This window comes from Oryctolagus cuniculus, chromosome 20 (genome assembly GCF_964237555.1).
Source record: "Oryctolagus cuniculus chromosome 20, mOryCun1.1, whole genome shotgun sequence".
NCBI lineage: Eukaryota > Metazoa > Chordata > Mammalia > Lagomorpha > Leporidae > Oryctolagus > Oryctolagus cuniculus.
In genome coordinates, this window is record NC_091451.1 from 20,614,946 (window position 1) to 20,637,299 (window position 22,354).

General features: G+C 58.9%; 1 protein-coding gene across 1 annotated transcript in view; it reads right to left on the bottom strand.

Annotated features, from left to right (window-relative positions):
• The window catches only part of LTBP2 (latent transforming growth factor beta binding protein 2), an 86,000-nt gene that overhangs the window by 21,686 nt on the left and 41,960 nt on the right, over positions 1-22,354 (bottom strand). Inside the window, exons 9-16 of the mRNA XM_008272051.4 lie at positions 10,156-10,230; positions 7,156-7,278; positions 5,035-5,199; positions 4,638-4,853; positions 3,639-3,661; positions 2,831-2,870; positions 1,961-2,074; positions 172-300 (exon numbers count right to left, since the gene is read on the bottom strand). Of these exons, the coding sequence (XP_008270273.3) occupies positions 172-300; positions 1,961-2,074; positions 2,831-2,870; positions 3,639-3,661; positions 4,638-4,853; positions 5,035-5,199; positions 7,156-7,278; positions 10,156-10,230 (885 nt within the window). The remainder of the gene's footprint in view (positions 1-171; positions 301-1,960; positions 2,075-2,830; positions 2,871-3,638; positions 3,662-4,637; positions 4,854-5,034; positions 5,200-7,155; positions 7,279-10,155; positions 10,231-22,354) is intronic.

Here is a 22,354-nt window from a genome sequence, read left to right on the forward strand (position 1 = left end):
CTCCCCTGAAGGTCAAGGTCAGCCTTGTCCACAGGGACCGTGCTCCTCATAAGCTCACTGACACTATAGCACTGCCCGGGCCTTCTGCTACCTGGACCCCTGACTCGGTGCCCCAGCCCCGCTCCCGTCTACAGTAGGCACACAGTCGGCCCAGGGCGCCTGAGTGAACACCTGTGCAGTAGGCCTGGCTGGGGTGCAGCCGGTAGCCGGGGCTGCAGACACACGTGTAGCCTTCTGGGAGGTTCACGCAGGTTCCAGGGCCACAGAGGGTGGCGGCTCCAGCAGCACATCTGTCAATGCCTGTGGGAGACAGGGCAAAGTGGAGGTTACAGCCAGGTGCGGCGTGGACGAGGGCAGTGGAGTTGGCAGGGGTGGGGAGGGGTCAGGCCTCAGAAGACCAACGAAGTCCATAGCTCCTTAACCAAGCCCTTCCCTGTCCACGCACAGCAGGGCCTCCTGTAAGACCCCGGGGCCCGGGATGGACTTGCAGATATGCCTTGCTTGATGGAGACCTGCTAGGTCCCAGGAACCCGGGATCCCAGTGGGCAGCCTCCCTGCTGAGGCCTGCACCTGACCTCCCTGTGACCTCCCTGTGACCCCCGGCGCATCTCTGCCTGGTCATCCCCGGGCAGGCTCCTTTACAGACTGAGGAGAAGGGTGCATGGGGACAACTGCCCGGGGAAGATGGGAGAGGCAGACTGGGACCCAGGCTGCCACCTTGAGAGTGGCCTGGGAGAAGGGAGGTGGTCACAGAAGGGACTGTCTTGGCAGCAGGGTGGCAGAAGGGCCCATGCATGGCGGGATGCAGAGGGCCTTCGAAGTCTGCTGAAACCATCACAGGAGGGTGTTTGGGTGGTGGAATGATGGATGAATGAAGGCAGGATGCTTTCAGCCTCTGTGTGCTCCCTGAGGTCACAGCCTGAAGCCCACATCCCCAGGGGTTCCCCTCCCGCCCCGCAGCTCCAAGGGAACCCGGATCCCCAAGGGAGCAGGCTGGGAAGGGCCCGTGCTGGTGCACAACACACTCAGTCTCTGCTACACTGCGCTGAACTGAGTGCACGCTCTGGCCTGCTTGCCAATCCCGAGTCTGTGTGCACCCAAAGGGGTGAGGCTGGGGGATGGCAGGGCACGAGGGAGATCCGGCAAAAAGCTGAGGCTGGGGGCTGGGAGGCCTCCGTCTCCCACAGGGCCGAGAGCTGGCCTGGCTTCCTTGCCTTGTCCCTTCCTCCTGGCTTTACCGCAGCTTAGCCCAGCCCGGCCCAGCCCGGCCCACTGAGCAGAGGAGGGGAGAGGTCAGCAGGGATCCCAGGGAGGCCATGCCCCATCTTACTCCTGCACGGTCCCCCCAGGCTGCAGGGGCTCCCCTCTTGCTGGAGGAAATCCAGACCCCTCCTCACCTTCCTCTCGGGGCCTGAGGTTAAGAGAGCAGCAAGCCCTGGGAGAGAGCTCGTGGGCAGGCCCATTCGAGCACGGGGTGGGGGTGGGGGTGGGGGTGGCCGCCACGGTACCCGCCTGGCTTCTCGGCACCCTGTCCCCACACAATGAGCCTTTGAGGAGGCCACATTCCAGAGCCAGGTGCATCTGCCAGGGGTCTCCCCCACAGCTGCCCCCATCGCCGGCCAGAGGGACAGCAATGCAGCTAAACAATCTTAAGAATCAGAACCGCGTTCCTTCCCGAAAACCAGCCTTCCCCCGGGAGACCCCTGGCTTCCACGGAGGGCTCTGAGTCAGGCCCTCTCCCTGCAGCCGCCCCCCTGGGCTCATCAGGGCCGCAGACAAGGCTCCTTGTCTGGGGGGAGGGCACTGTGCTCTTGGAAAGACGAGGCTGGGGCCGCAGAGCCTGCATGGGGGTTGCTGGGCAGGAGGGGTTCTGCTTGTACCTGCGCCCTGGAGCCTGCTCCCAACAGCCGTGTCTCCCAAAGCAGGGTGCACAGAGCCCCAGAGGGCTGCCTGCAGCTACCTGGGGGGCCTGTGGTCACAGGCACAGCGGCCGAAGGGGTCACTTGTTCCTCTTCCTGGGGCTCTGCAACCTCCCGTGCAGGCAGTGGTGGCGTTGGTCTTCCGGTGGCGTCCTCTGCAGAGGACAGAGGGCAGCAGGTGAGTGGCCATGCCCTCCTCCTTGCTGTTCTAGAACCTGGGGTGCCGCCCAGGGTGGGTCGCCCCTTGAGCTTCCTAGCCTCCTGAAATGTGACCGGGCCCCCTACAGAGAGAATCTAGGAGCTTGCTGAGGTCTTGGAGCACACCCATTTCACAGGCAAGACGACGGAGGCTGGCAGAAACAGCTACAGTCCCAGGTCAGCCAGCTGGGTGGAGGCAGAGCTGATCCACACTGCAGCTTCCTCCTCCTTCTGTTTGCAAAGGGTCCTACAGCGTTCTGCCACTGACTCAGGTGTTTGAGAGGCAGCAGGACAGGAGTTGGTGCCCAGCACATGGGTGCAGGAAGCTGAAATCTAGCCTTGTGGTCTCTGAGCCTGTGGGCGGTGTGCTGGGCTCTGCAGAACCCTCTCAGTTCAGGGAGGCAGCACAAGGTCCCCCGGGGGAAAGAGCTCCAGGGACCCAGCCCACTCCCATCCTGGGGAGTGTGCTTTCTCTTTGGCCTGAGCTGTGCACTGGGTGACACCCTGAAATCCAGAGTTTGTGGCTAGAAAGCATTTGCAAAGCACTGGGGGTCTCTCACTGGCTTCACAAGCCCGCAGTCATATGGACATTCTGGAAGGAACACTCTGAAGTCGGGTCATTCATGACCTCCCCAGGGGCCAGCTCACTCCACCACCAGGTCAAGGTCCCACCTCCCCTCCCTTCTTTATTCCCTGGAGCCGCTGGGACTCACCTGGGACCCAGGCAGGTAGGTGGGCGACACTGGTTGTGACCTGCATGGGAACAAGAGAGCGTCACCCCCATGACGCACACCCTTCCTCTGGGCTTCTTATCCAACTTTCTCTTTTGCTTTTTCATTCATTCCAGGTATGGGAGAGCTCTTATTGTATGCTGGGCATTTTGCTGGGCACTTAATGCCCACAGTCTTAAACAGCCTCTTAACCTCAACTAGCTTGGCCTGTAACCCGCCTCCTTACATGGTCCCTCCTCTTCCACCTCCTGCCACACCGGCTCACTCCCAGGACAGTGGCCCACTGATGACGTGAGCCAGGCTGTGTTCTGCGCCAGGGTCTGGCATGCGGGAGACTCTCAACCAGCGGGGTATGAGTGCTACAGTCACCGTGTCTCAGACAGGGCAATGGACACCCAGAGGGTAAGTAGAACAGTTAGGGCCACAGGACCAGCGTGGTGAAGCCAGGACCCAGGGTCCAGAAGGAACCGGAGCAGGCTCTGGACCCCCTGTGCAGTGGAAGCCAGGACTCACTGGATGAGGTCCTACTTCCTTTCTGAAGGGCCCAGAGCACGGCAAATGGGAGGCTGCTTGCAGGCCAGCTGCTCTGTGAATGCGACCTGCTATCTCCCCGCTTTGTGGTGACACTGGGTCTTTGGCTCAACCCTCCCACCAGCCATTGCTCTGGTAAAACCCGACGTAGCCTCCATCTTTCTCCTCTCCCTCTGCTGTGGAACACTGCCCTGGGGCCTCAGGGACTGCCAGCTCTCTGCCACCCTGGCCCAGCTCCCTAGGGGCAGGCGTCACTCACCTGGCCGGCCGCCGGGGAGGCACCTGGGAAGGGAAGAGAGAGTGCATGAGCTCTGAGCATGGCCGGGGCTGCTTCACAGTCCGCACCCCAAAACAGGTCCTCAGCAGGAGCAGCTACGGAGAGAGCACAGACTCTCTCCCTGTCTCCACTGTCAGCCTGGGCGAAATTGGCCAGCACAGATTCCCAGAATCCCAGGTCTTGCCAGGATGGGGAAGGAAGTTCGGCTCACCTCTCCCTCATGGAGAGCAAGCCTGCTGCTTTCCTTCAAGGTCCTCCCTGGACCCCCACCCCCACCCCAGGGCCCGTCCACCCACCAATCCTGTAGCCTACCCCTTCCTCTCCTGCCTCCCAGCCACACTGGGCCCCTTAGCCCCTGCCCTGGGCTTTGTCTTCACTGCCTTGTCTGTCCCAGACTCCTGGAGCAGTTTTGGTGACCACGAAGTTCTCCCGGTCCTAATCCACGCCTGGCTTCCTGCCCTCAGTGCTGCCAGCAACCTGGGCATGACTTCTTCATGGTTTTCCAGGGCACCTGCCAGAGGAGGCTGGAGCCCAGCTCCTCTCCAGCCCTGTGCCTTCTGGTCCAAGGCCCTGAGCCGGAGTGAGTGATCTGACTCCAAGCCCAGGGCTGGGGTCAGTGGCCTCCGAACTCCACGGGATGCCCCCGCCAGAGCTTCCGGCTTTGCGGCAAGCCCTAGCCCCAGAAGCTGCTCTGCCAGGGGCGGCAGAGGCTTGATCAGCTGGGATGCAGGCTGCTGCTGTCCATTTCCCCCACTAGCAAGTTCCTGGGACCCAACATGGGGGAGGGCGGGATGAGGCCTTCCTGCCGCGCCCGGCCACGAGAGATGGTTCCAGGGCTGGGTGCTGCTGTTCCAAGCTCTCTTTCCTAAGGCCCCAGAGCTGGACTCCAGGGACCTGACAGGAATACCCTGTGCCTCTCTGAGGTGCTGCACCCTTGGGGGCCAGAGGAGTCCCCCGGTCACCTCCCCCCGGCCCCGATACCCTTGTCAGGGGGGCTCGTGGCCTCGAGCCAGATGTCCGTGGCTGCCCGGAGTGGCTGCTTCTCCACCGGCCCAGGCAGAGGCCCGCTGCTCTTCTGTTCTTGCTCCCTCGAGGGCCTGGCCAACTCCTCCTCCTCGGCCTTCCTCATGGACAGGCGAATGTCTGAGCTGGAGTAGGTGTAGCCATGGCCAGCCGGACAGATCTCCCTGAAGGCCTCTGTGAAACCAGCGGCCACGGACAACTTGAGAGACGCCTTTTCCCACCAGGGCTCAGGCCCTCCCTTCCCTCCCTTTGGGGGCCTGGACCACTGAGGGAGGTCATACCGGGATGGGGTGGGGATGGTGGGGGGCGAGGAAGACCCCTGGTGGCCAGAGCTGGGATGGGGACAGGGGATTACCTGTGCCAGGCAGGGGGCATTTCTCACACTCGCTGCCCCAGGCTTTGCCCACGCGGCTGCAGCAGCATATCTGCTTGGTGATCTGCTGGGCCAGGGGCAGGGTGCAGGTGCCAGATCCCAGTGACCGGTAGCACAGGCCCTGCTGCATGGACACAGCCTTGTCCGCTGCAAGAGACAGGGCACGTGGGGCTGGGTGAGTGCCAGCCAGAGAGGACAGCGTGGTGGGAGGGCAGAGGGCGCAGGCGTGGCTGGCCGCGTGCACCCTGGCTGGCCTGGCTCACACCTCAGTCTGAATGTGCAGCCATAGGGAATGCGTGGGCCCGCTCTCGTGTCATCTGCTCGTGGAGACCCTTGAGCACCTGAGCACAGGAAGTGAGCACAGGAAGTGAGGATGGAGCTGCTGCCTCCAGGCACTGAGCTTCCAAGAGCTCGCTGACGGCCCCACGTGCGCCCGGGGTGGAGCGGGGAGCAGAGTGACCCACAGGCAGCCTCCTTGGGACAATGAGACAAGGTAAAAACCGAAGGTCTGATGGGGAGGTTTGAGGACGGGGACCCTGTCACGGTCACCATTGCACCCAGGCACCTTCTATTTGTTCAGTAATTGCTGATGGAATGGACAGATGGGTGGCTAGGTCACTGACTCCATATACTGTAGGCAACAGTGTGCTGCTCCCCTCTCTGCGGTTTGAATGTGTCCCTCAAACATTATGTTCCAGAAACCTAATCCCCAAAGTCAGATGTGGCTGGTCTTTGGGGGGGGGGGGGCTCTTGCACTGGGAGATGACTGGCTCATGCATGGACCAATCATGGATTCGTGGGTGATGAATTCCCTCGGGAGTGGCTTTGGTATCCAGGGAGCTCCCGTGTGGCTGCGTGGTGCCCTCTGCCAGGGTCAAGTGCGGCAAGAAGGCCCTCACCGGAGGGCAAGCAGCAGACGTGGGCACCATGCCCTTAGACGCCGCAGCCCCCAGAATGGTGGGCCAAAACAAAAAAACCTTTGTTCTTCACAAATCACCCAGTGTGTGGCATTCAGTTAGAGCAAGAGACTGTTCTCATGCCCTGTCTCGAGGGGAGACCAGAGGCCACGCCTGGGTGGGAGAGGCTGAGTCCTCGCGGGGTGACCGGACTGTAAGGGGACAGCTGGGGTGCAGAGGACAGTGATGGAATCGCCAATCCTGGGGAACACTCGGCAGACCAAGGCCAGGTCCCTGCTGCACCGTGAGCTCCGGGACCTCCCCAGGCCTTAGCTCCCACAGGGGTTAAATGGAGATGGCAGAGACAACGCCATGGTAGTGGATGCCTGCCTCTCTGCCCGCCCGGCCTCTGTGATCCACATTCTGCATTAGCACCCTGATTTTCCTGGGGGGTCCCCTCTCCTAGGCTCTCAGTGTCTCAGTGGCGCTGGAGTCAGGTTCTTCTCCACGGCCTCCCAAGACCTGCACCAGGCGGTCTGCAGTCCGAGGGCTTGGCAGGCCACAGACAGCTCTGCTTGGCTGGTGGGGGACAATCCGACCCGGGCTGCTGCTCCCGAGGCCAGCGGGGGCTGGTTTTACTCAGCGCTAGGTGGTCGGGCCGTCCTACCCAAGGAAAGCCCCATCTGGGCCACAGCACTAGCTCTGCCATCTAGGAGAGCTGCCAGTGCAGTCCCTCCCAGCTGGGAACCACGGCCGCCCTGGTGCACCGGCGTGCACACACGGGGACCTTGCTAATGCTCACGGCTCATCCCACATCCATGTCCGTGAATGTGGGGGCACGTTCAGAACCACAGGGACTCGTGGATTGTGGGAAGGCCCTAGGGGGGGGTAGTGGCCTTTAGGAAAGGTCACTTTGCAGTTCTGTGGCCAGGCTGTTCCCCCAGGTGCTGGAAGAGGCAGCCACATAGGGGCCAGATGTTGCAGCCCCCAGGGTATGCAAGGCAACAAAGGGACAGAGTAAGGAATAGAAAGCAGGAATCTCAAACTGCTCAGCCCAGGAGGAGGACATGCCCTGGGCAGCAAGGACAGTAGGAGCGGGCTCTGTTCCAGGGGCGGGACACTGGGCCAACTCCAAGTTGAACAGCAGACAACAGCCCTGGGCTAGAGCCCGGGTGTCCCCCCAGCCCTGGGCCCCGCCAGCACTCACACACGCAGCGGCTCCGCGACGGGTCCAGCATGAGGCCGGGTTTGCAGGTGCACAGGTAGCTGCCCCTGGTGTTCACGCACTCCGAGTCCTGGCACAGCCCCAGGGCCAGGCACTCGTTGACATCTGCAGAGTTGGAGGAGATGAGCAGGTGCCCGCCCCCGCTGAGACCTGGGGGAGGGGACGGACTGGGCGGGGCCTTCATATGCTTTGTCCAGATAAGAGAGCACTGGGAAGACAGTGGCTGTTGACTAAAGGTGATCCCTGTCTCGGGGCCTCAGTTTTCTCATTTGTAAAATGGGGATGATGATAGCAGCAGAGAGTGTTGTTAGAAGGATCATACGATAGATACGATAAAATTGGCAAACCACTTGGAGCAGTAACTGGCTGGTACTAACGCTAACAATTAAGATGTGCCTACTGTATGCCACATGCTGTGAAGTAGACCCACGTGTCCCCATGGCCCCAGGAGTGACCTGCCCAGTGTCCCCAGGCCTGTATGTGGCCCCCCAGGATGCAGAGGAGACTGGCCCCGAGCACTCTCAGGGCTGGAGGGTAGCAGGCGATGGGCTGCCAAGTCTGCCCTATTTAGCCTTCCTGGAGGGGTCCCTGAAGCTTGTGTGTGGGGCTCAAGACTGGGGAAACATGTGTGCAGAGAGCTGCAGGTGCCAGGGACCCTGGCCTAGACACAGGAGGCTGAGGCAAGGGGCTGGAGGGGCTGGCGGGGCGGGCAGAGTGTTGGGAGGATGAGTATACAGGTGCCTGTGAGCCCCCTGTCCAGGCAGCTCCCCCACAGCCCCCCAAGGTCAGCAAGTACACAGCTGTCCATCAAACAAGGGCGGAACAGCAGCCTCCTCTGTGACCTTGGGAACTTGAGGCTCCACGTGGCTTCCTGCCCCGGGACACATCCCAACCCACGCTCTCTAAGCTCTGAGAAGGGGAGGGGGCGCCTTGGCAACGGGGCCTCTGTGGACCGTGACACAGCAGAGCTGCTTACAAGGAGGCTGTGTGAAGGTCACCCTGCCCCTCCCCTGAGGCGGGCGAAGCCATGGGCACTGGGGAAGCTGGCACCAAGCACAGGAATGAAGGGCTGAGAGATGACCCAGCTCGGGCACCAAGAGGACAGGTCCTTAGCAGCACGCCCCGTGGGGACGGGGGTCCCAGGGAGATGCCGCTGTCAGCTGGGAAGGGAAACCAATCCGTGCACTCCCAGACAGCGGCCAGGGGGACGTGCGGGAACCCAAAGCTCACTTGCCTCCCTGCGTCTTCCCTTCCTCCGGGAAGCCCCTGGTTCCTACCTTCTCCCCTTCCCCATCCCCAGGGCTGGGTGAGCAGGTGGCTGTGATGAGGCCCTGCGGTCCTTCCTGGCTGTGCCCGGGGTGTGCACACAGTGTTCCCTCAGGCTGTGCAGCCAGCCAGCACTGTTCCTTTCCTTACGCTCTTCCCCCGGCCTGGAAGGCCTGCAGCTCTTTACCTGGCCAACTCGTACTCATTTTCAAAGTCCTTCCTTCGGTACTGCCTCTCCCAAGAAGCCTTCCCTGATCCTCTCAGTCTGGGAGGGGCCCCTCACCGTGGGATCCCATAGCACCCAGTGCCTCTTTCCATCAAGAACCTTCTCTCCTTGTGTGCGATTGTTCAGGTGTCTGTTTTCACCCAGGGCCGGGGACTGTGTCTTTCCCATCTCTGAGTACTTAGCACCTAGCACCATGGCTGCAGCTCATGGTAAACCCCACAGCCCAAAAAACTCCATGGAAATCAGAAGGGAGGAAGGAGAGAGAGGGGGGTGGTACGTGTGGGGGTGGTGGTGAGCAGGTGTCAGGTGAGAACCACTGACCTGAGCAGGGGGACGCTCAGGGGCAGGGTGCTCTGGGCAGGGCAGGGGCTCAGTGGAGTGAGGGCAGAGTCACCCTCAGCTCCACCTGGGGGCCCTAGCTAGGAGGAGAGGCCTCCGGGGCCAACTGAGATGTGCACAGGCTCTCCACGCTCGGGCAGGTTTCGGCCACCACCCCACCGCCCACTGCCCTGCCGTGGTCTGCTCTTTTGCCTTGTCTGATCCCTTTTTCTTACTCGTGGGCCAGAAATCATCTCTGCAGCCCAGCACCCCACAGAAGCGGGCGCCTCTCTCCTGGGGGGGGGGGGCAGGAGAGGGTCCTAGGAGGCCATCTGGGGCAGCCCCCTGTCTCGAGCCCAGCTTCCCCCAAAGCAAGCCAGACACACAGCTACCTGTCCAGCTGCCAGAGCTCCGCCAGCTGTAGGAGCCGCTCACTGGAGGGAGACCCTGCTCGTGTCACACCCCTGCTGCGCCCCAGTCAGTGGGCTCGGAGCCAGCAGCTGCCAACCAGTGAAGGCCCCTGGGCCCTTGGTCATCTGGGGCCCACTCCCACCTACCAGTAACAAAGCCATCGCTGCATCCCACCTCCCCGCTCTGTCCCAAGGTGCCCCTAGGGCCCAGCCCCTCTGTGGGCCCTCTGACTGCACCCCAGCCGACACTGCCGCTCACAGCCCAGGGCGGGCGCCGGGCTTCATGTTCCCTGATCTGTGCCAGCCGCGCCCTGCCCTTTGCCTCCCTGGCTGGGGCCCGAGGCAGGTGGGAGCCCAGCCCAAGCAGCTGGAGGGACCTTGCTGGGTAAAGCCCTCAAAGGCCCCCACTTGACCACCCACCACCAGGCAGTGGAAACTCCCCGCATCCCCCGTCCACATCCCCCGTGTCCTCTCGCACCAGCCCTGGAGGGAAGTGGGGGTGAAGGGTCGGCCTAGGGAGGGCCCTGCCCTGTGCCGGGTGGGAAGGGGAAGGAGAGGTGGGCACAGCTCCCTGGGCCCCCTCTGTGGCTCCCCCATCTCCCCGCTTCCTTAGGCTCCTGGAATGGAGCCCCTACCCACTCCTAGCTGGGGCTTAGAAGCACCTGCAGTGGGGTGGGGTGGGGGCAGGCGGTGCTTCTGTCTCAGCGCTTGTCCCCTCCCCATGTTCCCTCCCCGTGCCTAGCAGGGTCGGTTCCTGCTTACCTTGGCAGTGAGTCAGGTTCAGCCTCTTATACCCCAGGGGACACTCCAGCTGGCCATTTGCAATCACCGGGGAGGCTGCGGAGGGAGGACATGGACAGGTCTCACCAGAGGGCCCAGGCCGGGAGGCGGGGTGCAGCTGTGAGCCCTGGCCGCACCCCCAGCCATCGCCCTAGGGGGCTCTGAGAGGCCACCATGTACCATCACCTGTATGCATGATCATTAGCGGCGCTGAGTGCAATAAGCCAGGCACAGAAGCACAAATGCCGCCCGCTCTCACTTGCGGAAGAGGCAGGGCGGGAATGGTGGTTACCAGGGGCTGGGGTGGCTGGGGAGACGTGGGTCAAAGGGCACAGAACTTCGTTAGGGGGAGGGGCGTGTCTGGAGATCTGTTCACACCATGGTGTCTATCATTAACAACTAGGTGCTGTGTGCTTGACAATCTGCGTTCTCAGCATAAAAAGATAACCACCCACAAAATACTAGGGGCAGGTATATGACACCGTGGTTAAGATGCCACTTAGGAGGGCTGCAGCCTTATAGGAGGGCCTGGGTTTGAGTCCTGGCGTCACTCCTTTCCAGCCTCCTGCTAATGCACACCTGGGAGGCAGCAGGTGACGGCTCAAGTGCGTGGGTCCCTGACATTCCCCTAGCAGGCCCGGATGGAGTTCCTGGCTCCTGGAACCATTTGGTGTGGCCCATTCCTGGCTGTTGTGGGCGTTTGCAGAGTGAACCAATGGAAGATCTCTGTCTGTCTACCTGTCTCTGCCTTTTATATAAAAAAGTTAAGAAATTAAAAAAACTTTTTAATCAAGCTAATTAATGTGAATTACATGTGACGTAATACATGTGGTGATTTGTTTGATTTAGCCATTCCACAATGTATACGTATTTCAAAACATCATATTCTACACCATAAATATATATGTTTGTCAACTTAAAAACATATTTAAAAACATGAAGAAGGAGCTAGCACTGTGGCACAGCCTGTTAAAGCCCCAGCCTGCAGTGCCAGCTTCCAATAATGGGTGTTGGTTCAAGTCCTGGCTGCTCTACCTCCTACAGCTCCCTGCTATGGCCTGGGAAAGCAGTGGAATATGGCCCAAGTGCTTGGGCCCCTGCACCTGCATGGGAGACCAGGAAGAAGCTCCTGACTCCTGGCTTCAGATGGGTTCAGCTCCAGCCATTGCAGCCATCTGGAGAGTGAACCAGCAGATGGAAGACCTGTGTGTGTGTGTGTGTGTGTGTGTGTGTGTCTACCTCTTTCTCTAATGCTGCCTTTCAAAATAAATTAAATAAATCTTTAAAACAATTAAGAAAATATACTAATTGATTATATACCTCAAATATAGTTATACCATTACATATAGCAGCTATTATACTATGTATTATACAATACAACATATGGTTGAGCGGGGAACGTCAAACTTTTATTTTGAAAGAATTACAGACACCCAGGAGATGTCTGATTGCAGATCGCCCAACAAGGAGACAATTTTCAGTATTTTGATCCTGACTTGATCTCACAATTTCCCCACTGATAGAGAAAAATCCCAAACTACTGGCATTAATAGAAACAGGGAAAGCATGTCGGTCACTGTGGAGCGACACACGTGTGGGCACCTCTGGTCTCTAAGTGGATCAGTCCCCACCTCGAGGGCTCCACTTTTGTTTCTTTTCAATAATTTGGATTTATTTATTTTTCATTTGATTTAAAGGGGGAGGGAGAGAGAAAAAGGATGGGGGGAGTATCTTCTATATACTGGTTCACTTCCCAAATGCCCCATGCATCTGGGGCTGGGCCAGGCTGAAGCCAGGAGCCAGGAACTCCATCTGGGTCTCCCACACGGGTGGCAGGGGCCCAGGGATTTGAGCCAACATGGCTTCCTCCCAGGGGAAGCAGGCATTGGAAGTGCACTGGGGGCTTGAGCGCAGGCACTCCGGCAGGGCACGCGGGTACTCAAGGAAGCAGGCCCCTGTGCACTCTCTTGAGAGCCTCCTACAGGAGCCGCTGGCCACCCCAGAACAGCAACAAATGGGGAACACCATCCGTTTTGTTAGGAAACGAAACAAGGAATACGTCATCTTTCTGTCTGAGGCTCTCTTTGTCGAGAGGTAGCCAGGGATGCTCAAGTGGTCCTAGCAATTGTCACAGAGCCTGTTCCACTCCGAGTTCCACAGGGAACTCCTGAAGGGAAGGGCCTTGCCTGCGCCTCTGCCTCCTGCCTTCTGCTCTGGCGGGTCTGGGGACGCTGCAGCCAGGGACTCCCCACTCAGCGCCTTCCGTCTGGCACCCCAGCCCCTTTCCTTTCCACTCCAGGGATCACGTCAGCAGCTCCACGTGCACATTTGTTTGGTAAAACTTTTTTTAATCCAAGGAGTCACCTACTGGTGAAAATCTAAGTTTTCTGGTTCTGCCTTCCTTGAGTGGCTTACACAAAGATGTTTTACCTTATTGTTGAACTGGAATCTTGCAAATACCAAGAGACATGTTGGGAATGTCTATATTTTCATCCAACTGCACGGCCAAGCTTGAGGGTTTTGGTGTTTTAGAATGCTTTTTCCTAATGATTACAGATTTCTGCTAGCACTCGCTGCTGCTTGGGGCCTATTAGACACTTACAGCAAGGTCTGTTATTACTGGTTGCAGACAGAAATCTGTGTTTCACAAAGTCTTTTCGAACCTTCGGACGCTGGGGACATTTTGGTTGTTATGATGATTTGAGAGCAGAGGAGACGGAGAGAAGGGGAGAGACAGAGAGAAGACAGCTTCCATCAGTCAGTCCACTCCCCAAATGCCCACAACTACTGGGGCTCGGGCAAGGTCAGAGCCAGGCACCAGGAACCCAATCCAGGTGTGGCACATGGGCGACAGGGACCCAATTACACGGCTGCCTCCCAGGAAAGCAGCTGGAGCTGGGAGCTGAACTGGGCACTCAGATGGGGAAAGCTGGCATCTCAGCCAGTGCCGTAACCACGAGGCTGGCCACCTGCCTGCACCGGGTCCCGACTACTGCGACCCTGGAACACGCCTGCTGACACAGCCGACCGCCGTGGCGAGAAGTGCCCGCCCTGCATTTTGTCCATGGCTGCTTGTTCGCGTTATTTTGAACCCAGTTGCTTTGCAGGAGGTTTTTTGAGGCACTTCTCCGCTCTTCAGTGAGCATTAGGCAACAGAACCGAGCGGTGTGCGAGCCAAACGCTGCAAACCGCCCTGTGTTGTAACACGACAAGGACAAACATGAGGAGGTGCCACATTTTCCTGGAACCCCCACTCTTCCCTGAGGACACAGCGGCTGCCAAACCTGACATGTGACGGTCTGACAAACGGACAGAGCAAGCGAGGACATAAATTAGCAAAGCTCCATTAAAAAAAAAAAAAACAACTAAGAAATGTTAGAGTGAAGTTAGAATATTTTTTTTCCTGCTGTGCACTGGCGCACTCTGCATTTGCGGCTCTGGTGGGAGCAGGGAACTCAGCTCTGAAAATCCTGGGACTGAGAGGGAACAATGGGTGAGCTGGGGGACGTGCCTGTCCCTGTCCTGGCGCCCCAGGGGGCACCAACTGAGGACAGGGACGAGGGAAGAACGAGAGGACGTTGCTTGGAGAAACCCACAAAGCCACGGCTGAGCTGTAGCCAGGGACACCGTGAAAAGCAGAGGATGGCGAGGATAGGGTGGGGTCACTGCCAGAGGGTGGAGTCCCAGCAAGGGGACAGGTGCCCGAGGCTCCTGAGCTGTGAGGCCAGCAGGTGTCATCCTGTCCCTCACAACAACTCCCTGGGGGCAGGGCTCATCACCTTCCTTTTTGCAGATCAGGAAAGCAAGGCTCAGAAAGACTAAGTAACTTGCTGAAGTTAGAAAGTTGGTTGGAGGCCGGCGCCGTGGCTCAATGGGCTAATCCTCCGCCTTGTGGCGCTGGCACACCGTGTTCTAGTCCTGGTTGGGGCACCAGATTCTGTCCCGGTTGCCCCTCTTCCAGGCCAGCTCTCTGCTGTGGCCCAAGAGTGCAGTGGAGGATGGCCCAAGTGCTTGGGCCCTGCACCCCATGGGAGACCAGGAGAAGCACCTGGCTCCTGCCTTCAGATCAACGCGGTACACCGGCCGCAGTGCGCCGGCCACAGCGGCCATTGGAGGGTGAACCAACGGCAAAAGGAAGACCTTTGTCTCTCTGTCTCACTGTCTACTCTGCCTGTGAAAAAAAGAAAAGAAAAGAAAGAAAGAAAGCTAGTTGGTTGGAGCTGCATCTGGGTCGAATCCAAGCCTCCAGATGCCAAGACCACATCCTCTCCACTCACCTGAGTCAGGGAGAGGTCAGGGGGCTCCGGGACAGCCAGCAGTGTCACCTTTTTTTTTTTTTTTAAGACTAAGGATCTACAAATACTATTTGCTCATTTGAGAGAGAGAGAGAGAGAGAGAGAGAGAGAGAGAGAGAGAGAGAGACAGCAACCCTATTCTCTGGTCCATGCCCTAAGTGCCAGCAATGGCTGAAGCTGGAAGCCGGGAACTCAGTCCAGCTCTCCCATGTGGGTGGCAGGGAGTCAACCCTTGAGCCAGTGCCACTGCCTCCCAGGGTGCGCCCTAGCAGGAAGCTGGAATGTGGGCCCGGGCGTCTTAGCCAGTGTGCTACTCACTAGGCCAAACATCCGTCCCAGTGTCACCTCTTGGGAGAAGCTGGCAGAAGATCATTGCTTTGGAGGTGACCAGGAGAAGTGACAGAGAACTTGGATTAGAGCTGGGAGCAGGAGCGGGAGCGGCTGCTGGCCGCTGAAGAGGTGGTGACAGCTGGAGGGCTGTGCTAAGCCGCGAGGCCCCGGTGTGGACACAGGTAAGTGCTTGTTCTGTGAAGTGCTTCCCGCCTGCGTGTGGCGCTGCGGGGAACACCGCCCAGGGCCAGGCCTCGCAAAGGCAGGCTTTGGGACAGAAAGCAACACAACCACTGCCTTGGGTGACGCTGCCTTTTTGTCACTCCCCACTGGTTCCCAGACCAGGGTGCCCAGAGGCACTTACGAGGCCAGTTTGTAAGGCCAAGTGCAGCACGCGATCCAGGAAAATCAGCTTGAGCCTCCCTGGGAGAAAGCGAGCGGAGGGTCAGACTGCCACGTGGCTCAGGGGAGCCTTCAGTGGCCGGTGAGCTGTGTGGCTCCCAGTGAGAGGAGGCGGGTGGGCCGTGTCCCCACCCCTGCCACCCCTGCCAGCTGCCCCTCCCTGGTCACAGCACCTAACCTGCTGCCTACTCATCCCTCTCCCCACTACAGTGTGAGCGCCACAAGGACAGGGACCTTGTGGTCATCATCATTTCTATGTCTAGTGCAGGTACCTGGAGAAGTACGGACACTTGGTCCAAATGGCCGTAAGTAATAATAACACAGAATGGCACTTGCCACAGCCTGGCCCTGACGGAAATGCCTTACAGCCACTCACTCAGATCACCCTCCCAACAGCTTTTGGCGATGCTCACTAATATTACCCCCATTTCACGGATGAGAGGCACAGAGAGGCCCAGGTCACCCAGCTGGAGGACAGAGCTGGGACCGGGGACTCAGGCTGCCTGGCTCCAGAGGAGAAATTCGGAACCATTCTCCCCGCTACCTCCAAATGAGTAAGTGACAAGCACAGGCGCTGTCCAGAGGACCCTGGGTGCAGTGGAGGCCACAGGGAGACCCTTGCCCCACAGGAAGCCTGCCACTCTTCCTGGAAGCTCTCCCAAGCCATTGCGCATTAAGTTTTTCTTAATACAGGATCAGAAGAGGGAATGGAATGGCAGGGATGCTCAGAAGGTGGGGAGAGGAACTAATGAGATGTCCGTGTGTGAATCCCACGCTTCATGAGGTGTAGAACCCCTCAGGGCCCCTAAAGGCCAGGAAGGAGGAGGAGAGGACCTGAGATCGAGAGAGAGAGAGAGAGAGCAGAGCAAAGCTGTGACTCCCACAGACCACAGATGCCTCTGGGAGACACCTGGGGTGGAGACGTGAGAGAGTCAAGTGTCTGCTGAGGGCTGGCTGGGACCCGAGCAGATCCTGGGGGTCTAAGCTCGGCACCGTGCCTGTGGGGCGTGCAGGGTCAGCGTGGGGGGACCGTCTCAGGGAGGGAATCTGGGCCATGAGCTTTCTGGTCTTTGACCTCAGCTCTTCTAGCCCCTGACCTTGGCCCTGGCCACCCGCCGCTGCACCCTGGTTGCTCACGGATCTGGGAAGGAAGCAGAGGGCCCCCCACCCCTGGCTGCAGCCTGCCCCTGCCCTGCTAACTCCCCCTCAGCAGCTGCGATGCTAATCGCTGCCGACAGTTTTGGCCCTGACTGTGAGAGCAGAGCAGGGAGGAGGCGGTGAAGACATGCGTCTGGCCCCAGGGCTGTTTACAGGCTGCGCTGTCTCAGCCGCGATGACAGGTGCCTGCAGCAGGCAAGAGGAAGAAGGATGAGAGCAACCGCTCTGCCCAGGGAACAGACTCCTACATGGCTGCTGAGGTCAGGGCCAGGGTCAGTGGCGCAGGGACCTGCAAGCAGGCTGCAGCCTCGGCCCCTGGCCTTGCAAACCTCAGGCGGGTGAGCTGGAGAGAGAAACATCTACTGGCTTGGTACAGAGGGTGGGTGTAAGGGCAGCCAGACCCACTTCTAATTCCTAGGTCTGCACTGGCTCCGTGTGTGACCTGGGGCACATTTCTTGTGGAGTGGCTGGGGGTGTGTGTGTGTGTGTGCCATTTTGCTGAAACAGACGGGCAGACTGAGTGGAGCTCGATCCTAGCACGGTCCTGTAGGTGCCTTCTCCCTCCCTCCTTCTCCCCACCCCCCATCTCCCGCCTTCCTTTCATGGTCTCAAGGAGAGCTTGCTGGCCGGCTGCCCTGCATGAGTTTGTAAGTTACCGAACTTCGAACTTCACAGAGCCTGGGGGTTCTTATCAGCAAATCGGAAGTGAAAAGTCCTCTCTCGTGGGGCTGCTGCGGACACTAAGCAAGCATTCGAGACTCTGAGCACGTCCTTGTCACACGTAACAATGGCCAGAGCGCCTGCCCTTCCGACCTCGCCTGCAGGAATGACGCACGCTCCCTCTGAACCCATCCTCACTGCCCCAGTGGGCACCACCACCAGCGAGGAGGAGAGGGGTCTGGGCACGCTCCTGGCTCAGACAGGCGCCCCGCCCCCCGCCGCCATCCCCACCACAGCCCTTCCCAGCCCTTCCCAGGCCAGAGACGATGCCACGTGTCGGCAACAGCCTCCCTGCTGGGGCAGGGTGGGTGCTAGCTTCAGCCGGAGGCGCCATTCCCAGGCGGCTTCCAGCCCCTTGGAAGAGGCTCTCAGAATCTCTCCCAGCCACAGTCACAGGGCTGGTTCAGCCCAACAACTGGAATTCTGAAAATCTCGTTTCTTGAGGGCAAGGAACTGGGCGTCCCGGAGAACAGGAGCCCCACCCCAGCACAGCTGTTCCCCAAGCCGGGGTCCTCTGGGTGAGCAGACACTAGGGCCAGTGCACAAGAAATTCACGGGCAGGTGCATCACAGGGTGCTTGGGAGCAGGTATCTGGAGGCTTCCAGGCCTGAATGGGGATGATGACACCTGACGCCCAGAGACGTCGTTGGGATGCCAGGGAATGGGGAAGCAGCCGGCCTGGCGCCTGTGCCATCAGGGCTCTGGACAGACGCCTGCTGAGATGAGGGGGGTGACCATGCACCGGCCGCTGCTCTGACTTGCCCTTGGCTCTCTGCTCCTATGCCCTCCTGGCCCACATCAGCCTCCCAAACCCACCCTCCCCAGGAGCAGGCATCCTAGACCCACACCTAGAACAGTCCTCATGCACAAGGGACAGGAGCAAACCAAAGCACAGCCAAGCTTTCTTCCAGCTGAAGGCGCCAAACAGATCTTCAGGCATCGCTGAGCACATAAACCCCCATCCCCTCAAAAATCAACTTCTCTGCCCAGCTCCCCCGAGAAATCCGGCCTCGGCAGGAACACCCCTTGGGACGGGGAGCTCAGTACTTCCGGGTGCAATGTTTTACTGCTGGGCACCTGCAGTTGTTCATAGGCTGTCTCTGTGCTCAGCACGCTGAGCTCTGCTTCCAGAAACATCTGTGCATTTTTTTCCCCTCCTGAAGCACATGATGCAAGCTTACCTCCTCCCCATCCCCCGCCAGGGGCGCGTTTTTCAACTTGTCTGATAATTCTCCGGCCTGGGCGCTGTGCTGCTAACCTTGCCTGTCTGTTCAACCCTGACCTCGACACGCATTGTTCTTCATGCAAAAGTAACGCATGGACTATCACCACCCTGCTTGCTTACAAAATTCCAGTCTGGGAGCCTGATGTTCTGAGCCCTCCGGGCAGCCCCAGGTCTCAGGGCAATGGTTAGGGAAGTCTGGCTCAGCTGCCAATCAGAAACCTCGTGCGAGTGAATCCCAGCTCCACCTGTCCTGGCTGAGTGACCTCGGACGAGTTCCTCCACCTTCTCTCAGCTTCCTTGGAGTCCGTCAAAGGAGGGTTAAAACCCTGAGCTTGCAAATTAAACCCTGGTCGTGCAAATTCACTGAGATACCACAAGTGAAGGCTCTAGCGTGGTGTGAAAGCTCTGGGACTGGCGGCCCTGCCTTGTTTTCAAGAGGGAAAGGGCCAGAATTCCCTGGGGGGACACAGCAAGCGTCAGCTCTCCCTGGAGCTGCAGGGAGGGGCCCGGGTTCTGAGGTGAACCCATCCACACCAGGCAGACGAAAGCCGATCCCCGGGCAGACAGCTGGAGCCCACCGCCACGGGCCTCGAGCCCTGCGCCAGCTCCGCCTGTCCCAGCAAAGGGGCCTTGGGGTTGACACGGCCAGTGCCAAGCCAGATGGGGCCGCGGCCAACTTTCCAGTCAACCCAGATGTTTGCCTTTCTCAGATGAAAACTCAAAAACGTGGCCTCGGTCCACGTGGCTGTGAGAGCTGCGTGGTCTCCAGACTCTGGCGGGGCACAGGCAAGCTCTGGGGTGGGATTGTTGATAACTCTCAAGGGTCAGGGAGAGGCATGGTGCAGCCAGGGCCTGGGAGGCTGGCTGGGGACACGTTGCGTGGCTTCAGAGAGAGAGAGGGGGGAGCCACAGGTGCCAACACTGCCTCCTGGAGCCCAGCCCCTGAGGAAGGGGGCTCTGCGGGACCCTGGGAGGAAAGGCGTGTCTGGGCCATGTGACTGAGCATAGCTGTGGTCTGCAGGACTCTGCCACAGCCTCAGAAGTACAATGTGACTGGGGGAAGCTGTGAAGTCACATGGGCAAGTCACGTGGCTCCCAGGCTGCTCCATCAGGACCCCCTTGACGGGGATGACAAAATCTCCCACCCTCCTACTCCCCATCGAGAAGCACAGCCCTGTTTTATCAGAGAAAGACAGGCTCAGAGAAGCAAAGTCACTAGGAACAAGAACATTCCAGAACCCAGAAGTCGTCTTGCCAACCATCCCCGAAACCCTCCGAGCAGTTTGTCTTCTCCCAGTCCTCGCACAGTAGCTCGCTGTCATGACTGCTTGAAGAGGCGCCCTGACCCCAGGCGTGGACACACGGCTGGGTGCTGGCACCCTGTCAACTCAAACACAGTTCCCAGCCTCCCTGCCCTTCTCTACACAACGTCCAGCTGCGTTTTCTTGTGCTTTATATGTTTATGTTGCCCTGGTCTTTGTTATTTCTCACTCAGTGTGCTGGCATGCTTGGCATTCCAGGGTCCGCCCCCTGGTACCCGGCTTGACAGAGTGTGCCGAGCATAGTGGGGGAGGGGAGGGGGCACCTGGGAAACGGCAGGTGGAGGCTGAGCCTTGGAGATGCGTGTGTGTGTGTGCGTGTGTGTGTGTGTTGGGGGGTTCACAGCACCGTGTTCATGACCCACAGATCTCTGCGTCCACGCCCCCCGCCTCAGGGCCCCAGTCCTGCACGAACAAAGCTGGTGCCGCTCTGCTGGGAGCAGGGTCCTTGGGCATCGGGCGGGACCAGGCGTGGGGCGCGTGGGTGGGCAGGCAACCCTCAGGGTGCAGGGTCTGGCCTTCTCTCCTGCTCCCCACCCTCCCAGGGGAGGGCTGCCCTGCGGTCTGTGGGTGCGGTCGCTGTGCCGAGGGGGCAGGCCCAGGACCTCCCCTGACAGCAGCCATCACTGTCTGGGCCTCACAGGCAGCATGCGTGGGTCCCTGCTGGCTCCGGGGCCCTGTGCTCACACGGCCTGCCTCAGTCATGTAAGAGACGAGGTGGCGTTGGAACGAAGACTCCGGGCGCAGGTGTGCGGCATGGCAGTTAAGACGCCTCTCCAGACACCTCCATCACATTTCACAGGAGTCCCAGCTCCACTTCCAATTCAGCTCCCGCTCAAGTGACCCCGGAGGCTTGAGTACTTGGGCTCCTGCCACTCACTCACGTGTGAGACCGTGACAGTTCCAGGCTCCAGGCTTTGGCCTGGCCCCGCTTAAGCTGTTGTAGCCATTTGGGGAGTGAACCAGCAGTTGGAAGATATCTCTCTGTCTCTGTCTCTCTGTCTCTGTCTCTCTGTCTCTCTGTGTCATACCACCTTTTAAATAAACGTTTAAAAATAAATAAATGGTCCAGAGTGACTTCCATTTTCATTTTCACTAGTGTCACCTCTTGGGTCCCTGATAGGTACTCTGGTTTCGCACATTGCTGTCAAGTTGGCTCGTGAGTTGAAGAGGAGGAAGTGACCCCAGTGACCCTCCAGGACCCTCCAGCAGACTGCTCAGGACTCAGGACCGTGCTTGGTGGCCAAACCTCAGACAGCTCAGGACCGGAAGACTTGTCCAGAGCTGGGTCCCTGGAGACAGGAGTGGCCTGGCCTCACTGTCTGCGTCCCCACTGCCCTTGGCACTTGTCCAGTCACTGCGCCTGCTCCTCTCTGATGCCACCAGTGGTGTGCGGCCCCCACTCCACCACCACGAGCACGAGGTGCTTGTTCTTCCTCACTCCCCGCCGTGTGGCGGGGGCCTGCACACTCTGGGAACCTAGTGGGGGCTTGGTTGATGTGAGCGTGATTGACTGGCATGTGAGATGCAGAAGTCAGGGGTGGGCCTGGTGGAAAGAGGAAGAAAAAGCAGGAAAGAGCAAAGGAGCCTGCAGGGGAGATGCGCACACACTCCTCTGGGGGGCGCTGGTCTGCCCCCTTTGCCCTTTCTCCTAACACTTACAAAGAAAATAGCACAGCTGTTCCTTGGCACGCTGGGGCATTGGTTCCAGGGCCCCAGAGGATGTCGGCATTTGCGGACGCTCAGGCCCTCCATGGGAAAGGGAGAAGTACTTGCACATATGCACATTCTCCTGCAGGATGCTGCTTCAACACATTCGCGGAAAATGGAATTTATCTCAGTGCAAAGTTCATCGAAATCCAAATTTGAGAAGTCCATGCAAGCGTATATTACGAAAAAATTACGCATGGGTTTCAAAATTTTTACACCGAAATAAAGCTAGCTTTAATTTTTTTAAAAAATTTGCTTATTTAAGAGACAGCGAGAGAGAGAGAGAGAGAGAGAGAGAGAGAGAGAGAATGCACATACCCATCTGCTGGTTCACTCTCCAAATGCCCGCAACAAATGGGGCTGGATCAGGGCCAGAGACAGGCACCAGGGCCTCAGTCCAGTCCTCCCAGGTGGGTGGCAGAAACCCAGTCACTTGAGCCATCGCTGCTGTCTCCCACCGTGTGCATTAGCAGGAAGCTGGAGTCAGAGCCACAGCTGGGCATCGAATCCAGGTCTTCCAATATGGGATGCATTTTCAATGCCAGGCTACGCACTCACTCCCTAAACTAACGTTGTCATTCCATTTTTACCCCCACAGACTTTAAATCATCTCTAGTTCACCCTTAACATCTTACACAATGTAGATGCTATGCACTAGCTCTGCTGTATTCTTTAGGGGACGATGACAAGAAAAGAAGGAAGTCTGAATGCATTCAGCACAGACACAACCATTGTGGGCCCAGCCAGGCAGCCCATGACAGAGACAGCAGGGGAGCACTGCTCGCACGAACGAGGATCTGTGCAGGGCGGGCGCTACAGCAGGGGATGCCACACAGCCCCGAGGGCACGTGAATTCACCACAAGCCTCAGTGCATGACAGATTCAAGTTTGGCTTTCTGGAACTTTCTGGAATTTTTCCCCAGATATTTTTGCTGTGCGGTTGGTGGAATCTGTGGATGCAGAGCCCACACATACCGAGGCCGACTGTGAGAGCTTCCATTTGTTGACCTAATGCTGAGCGC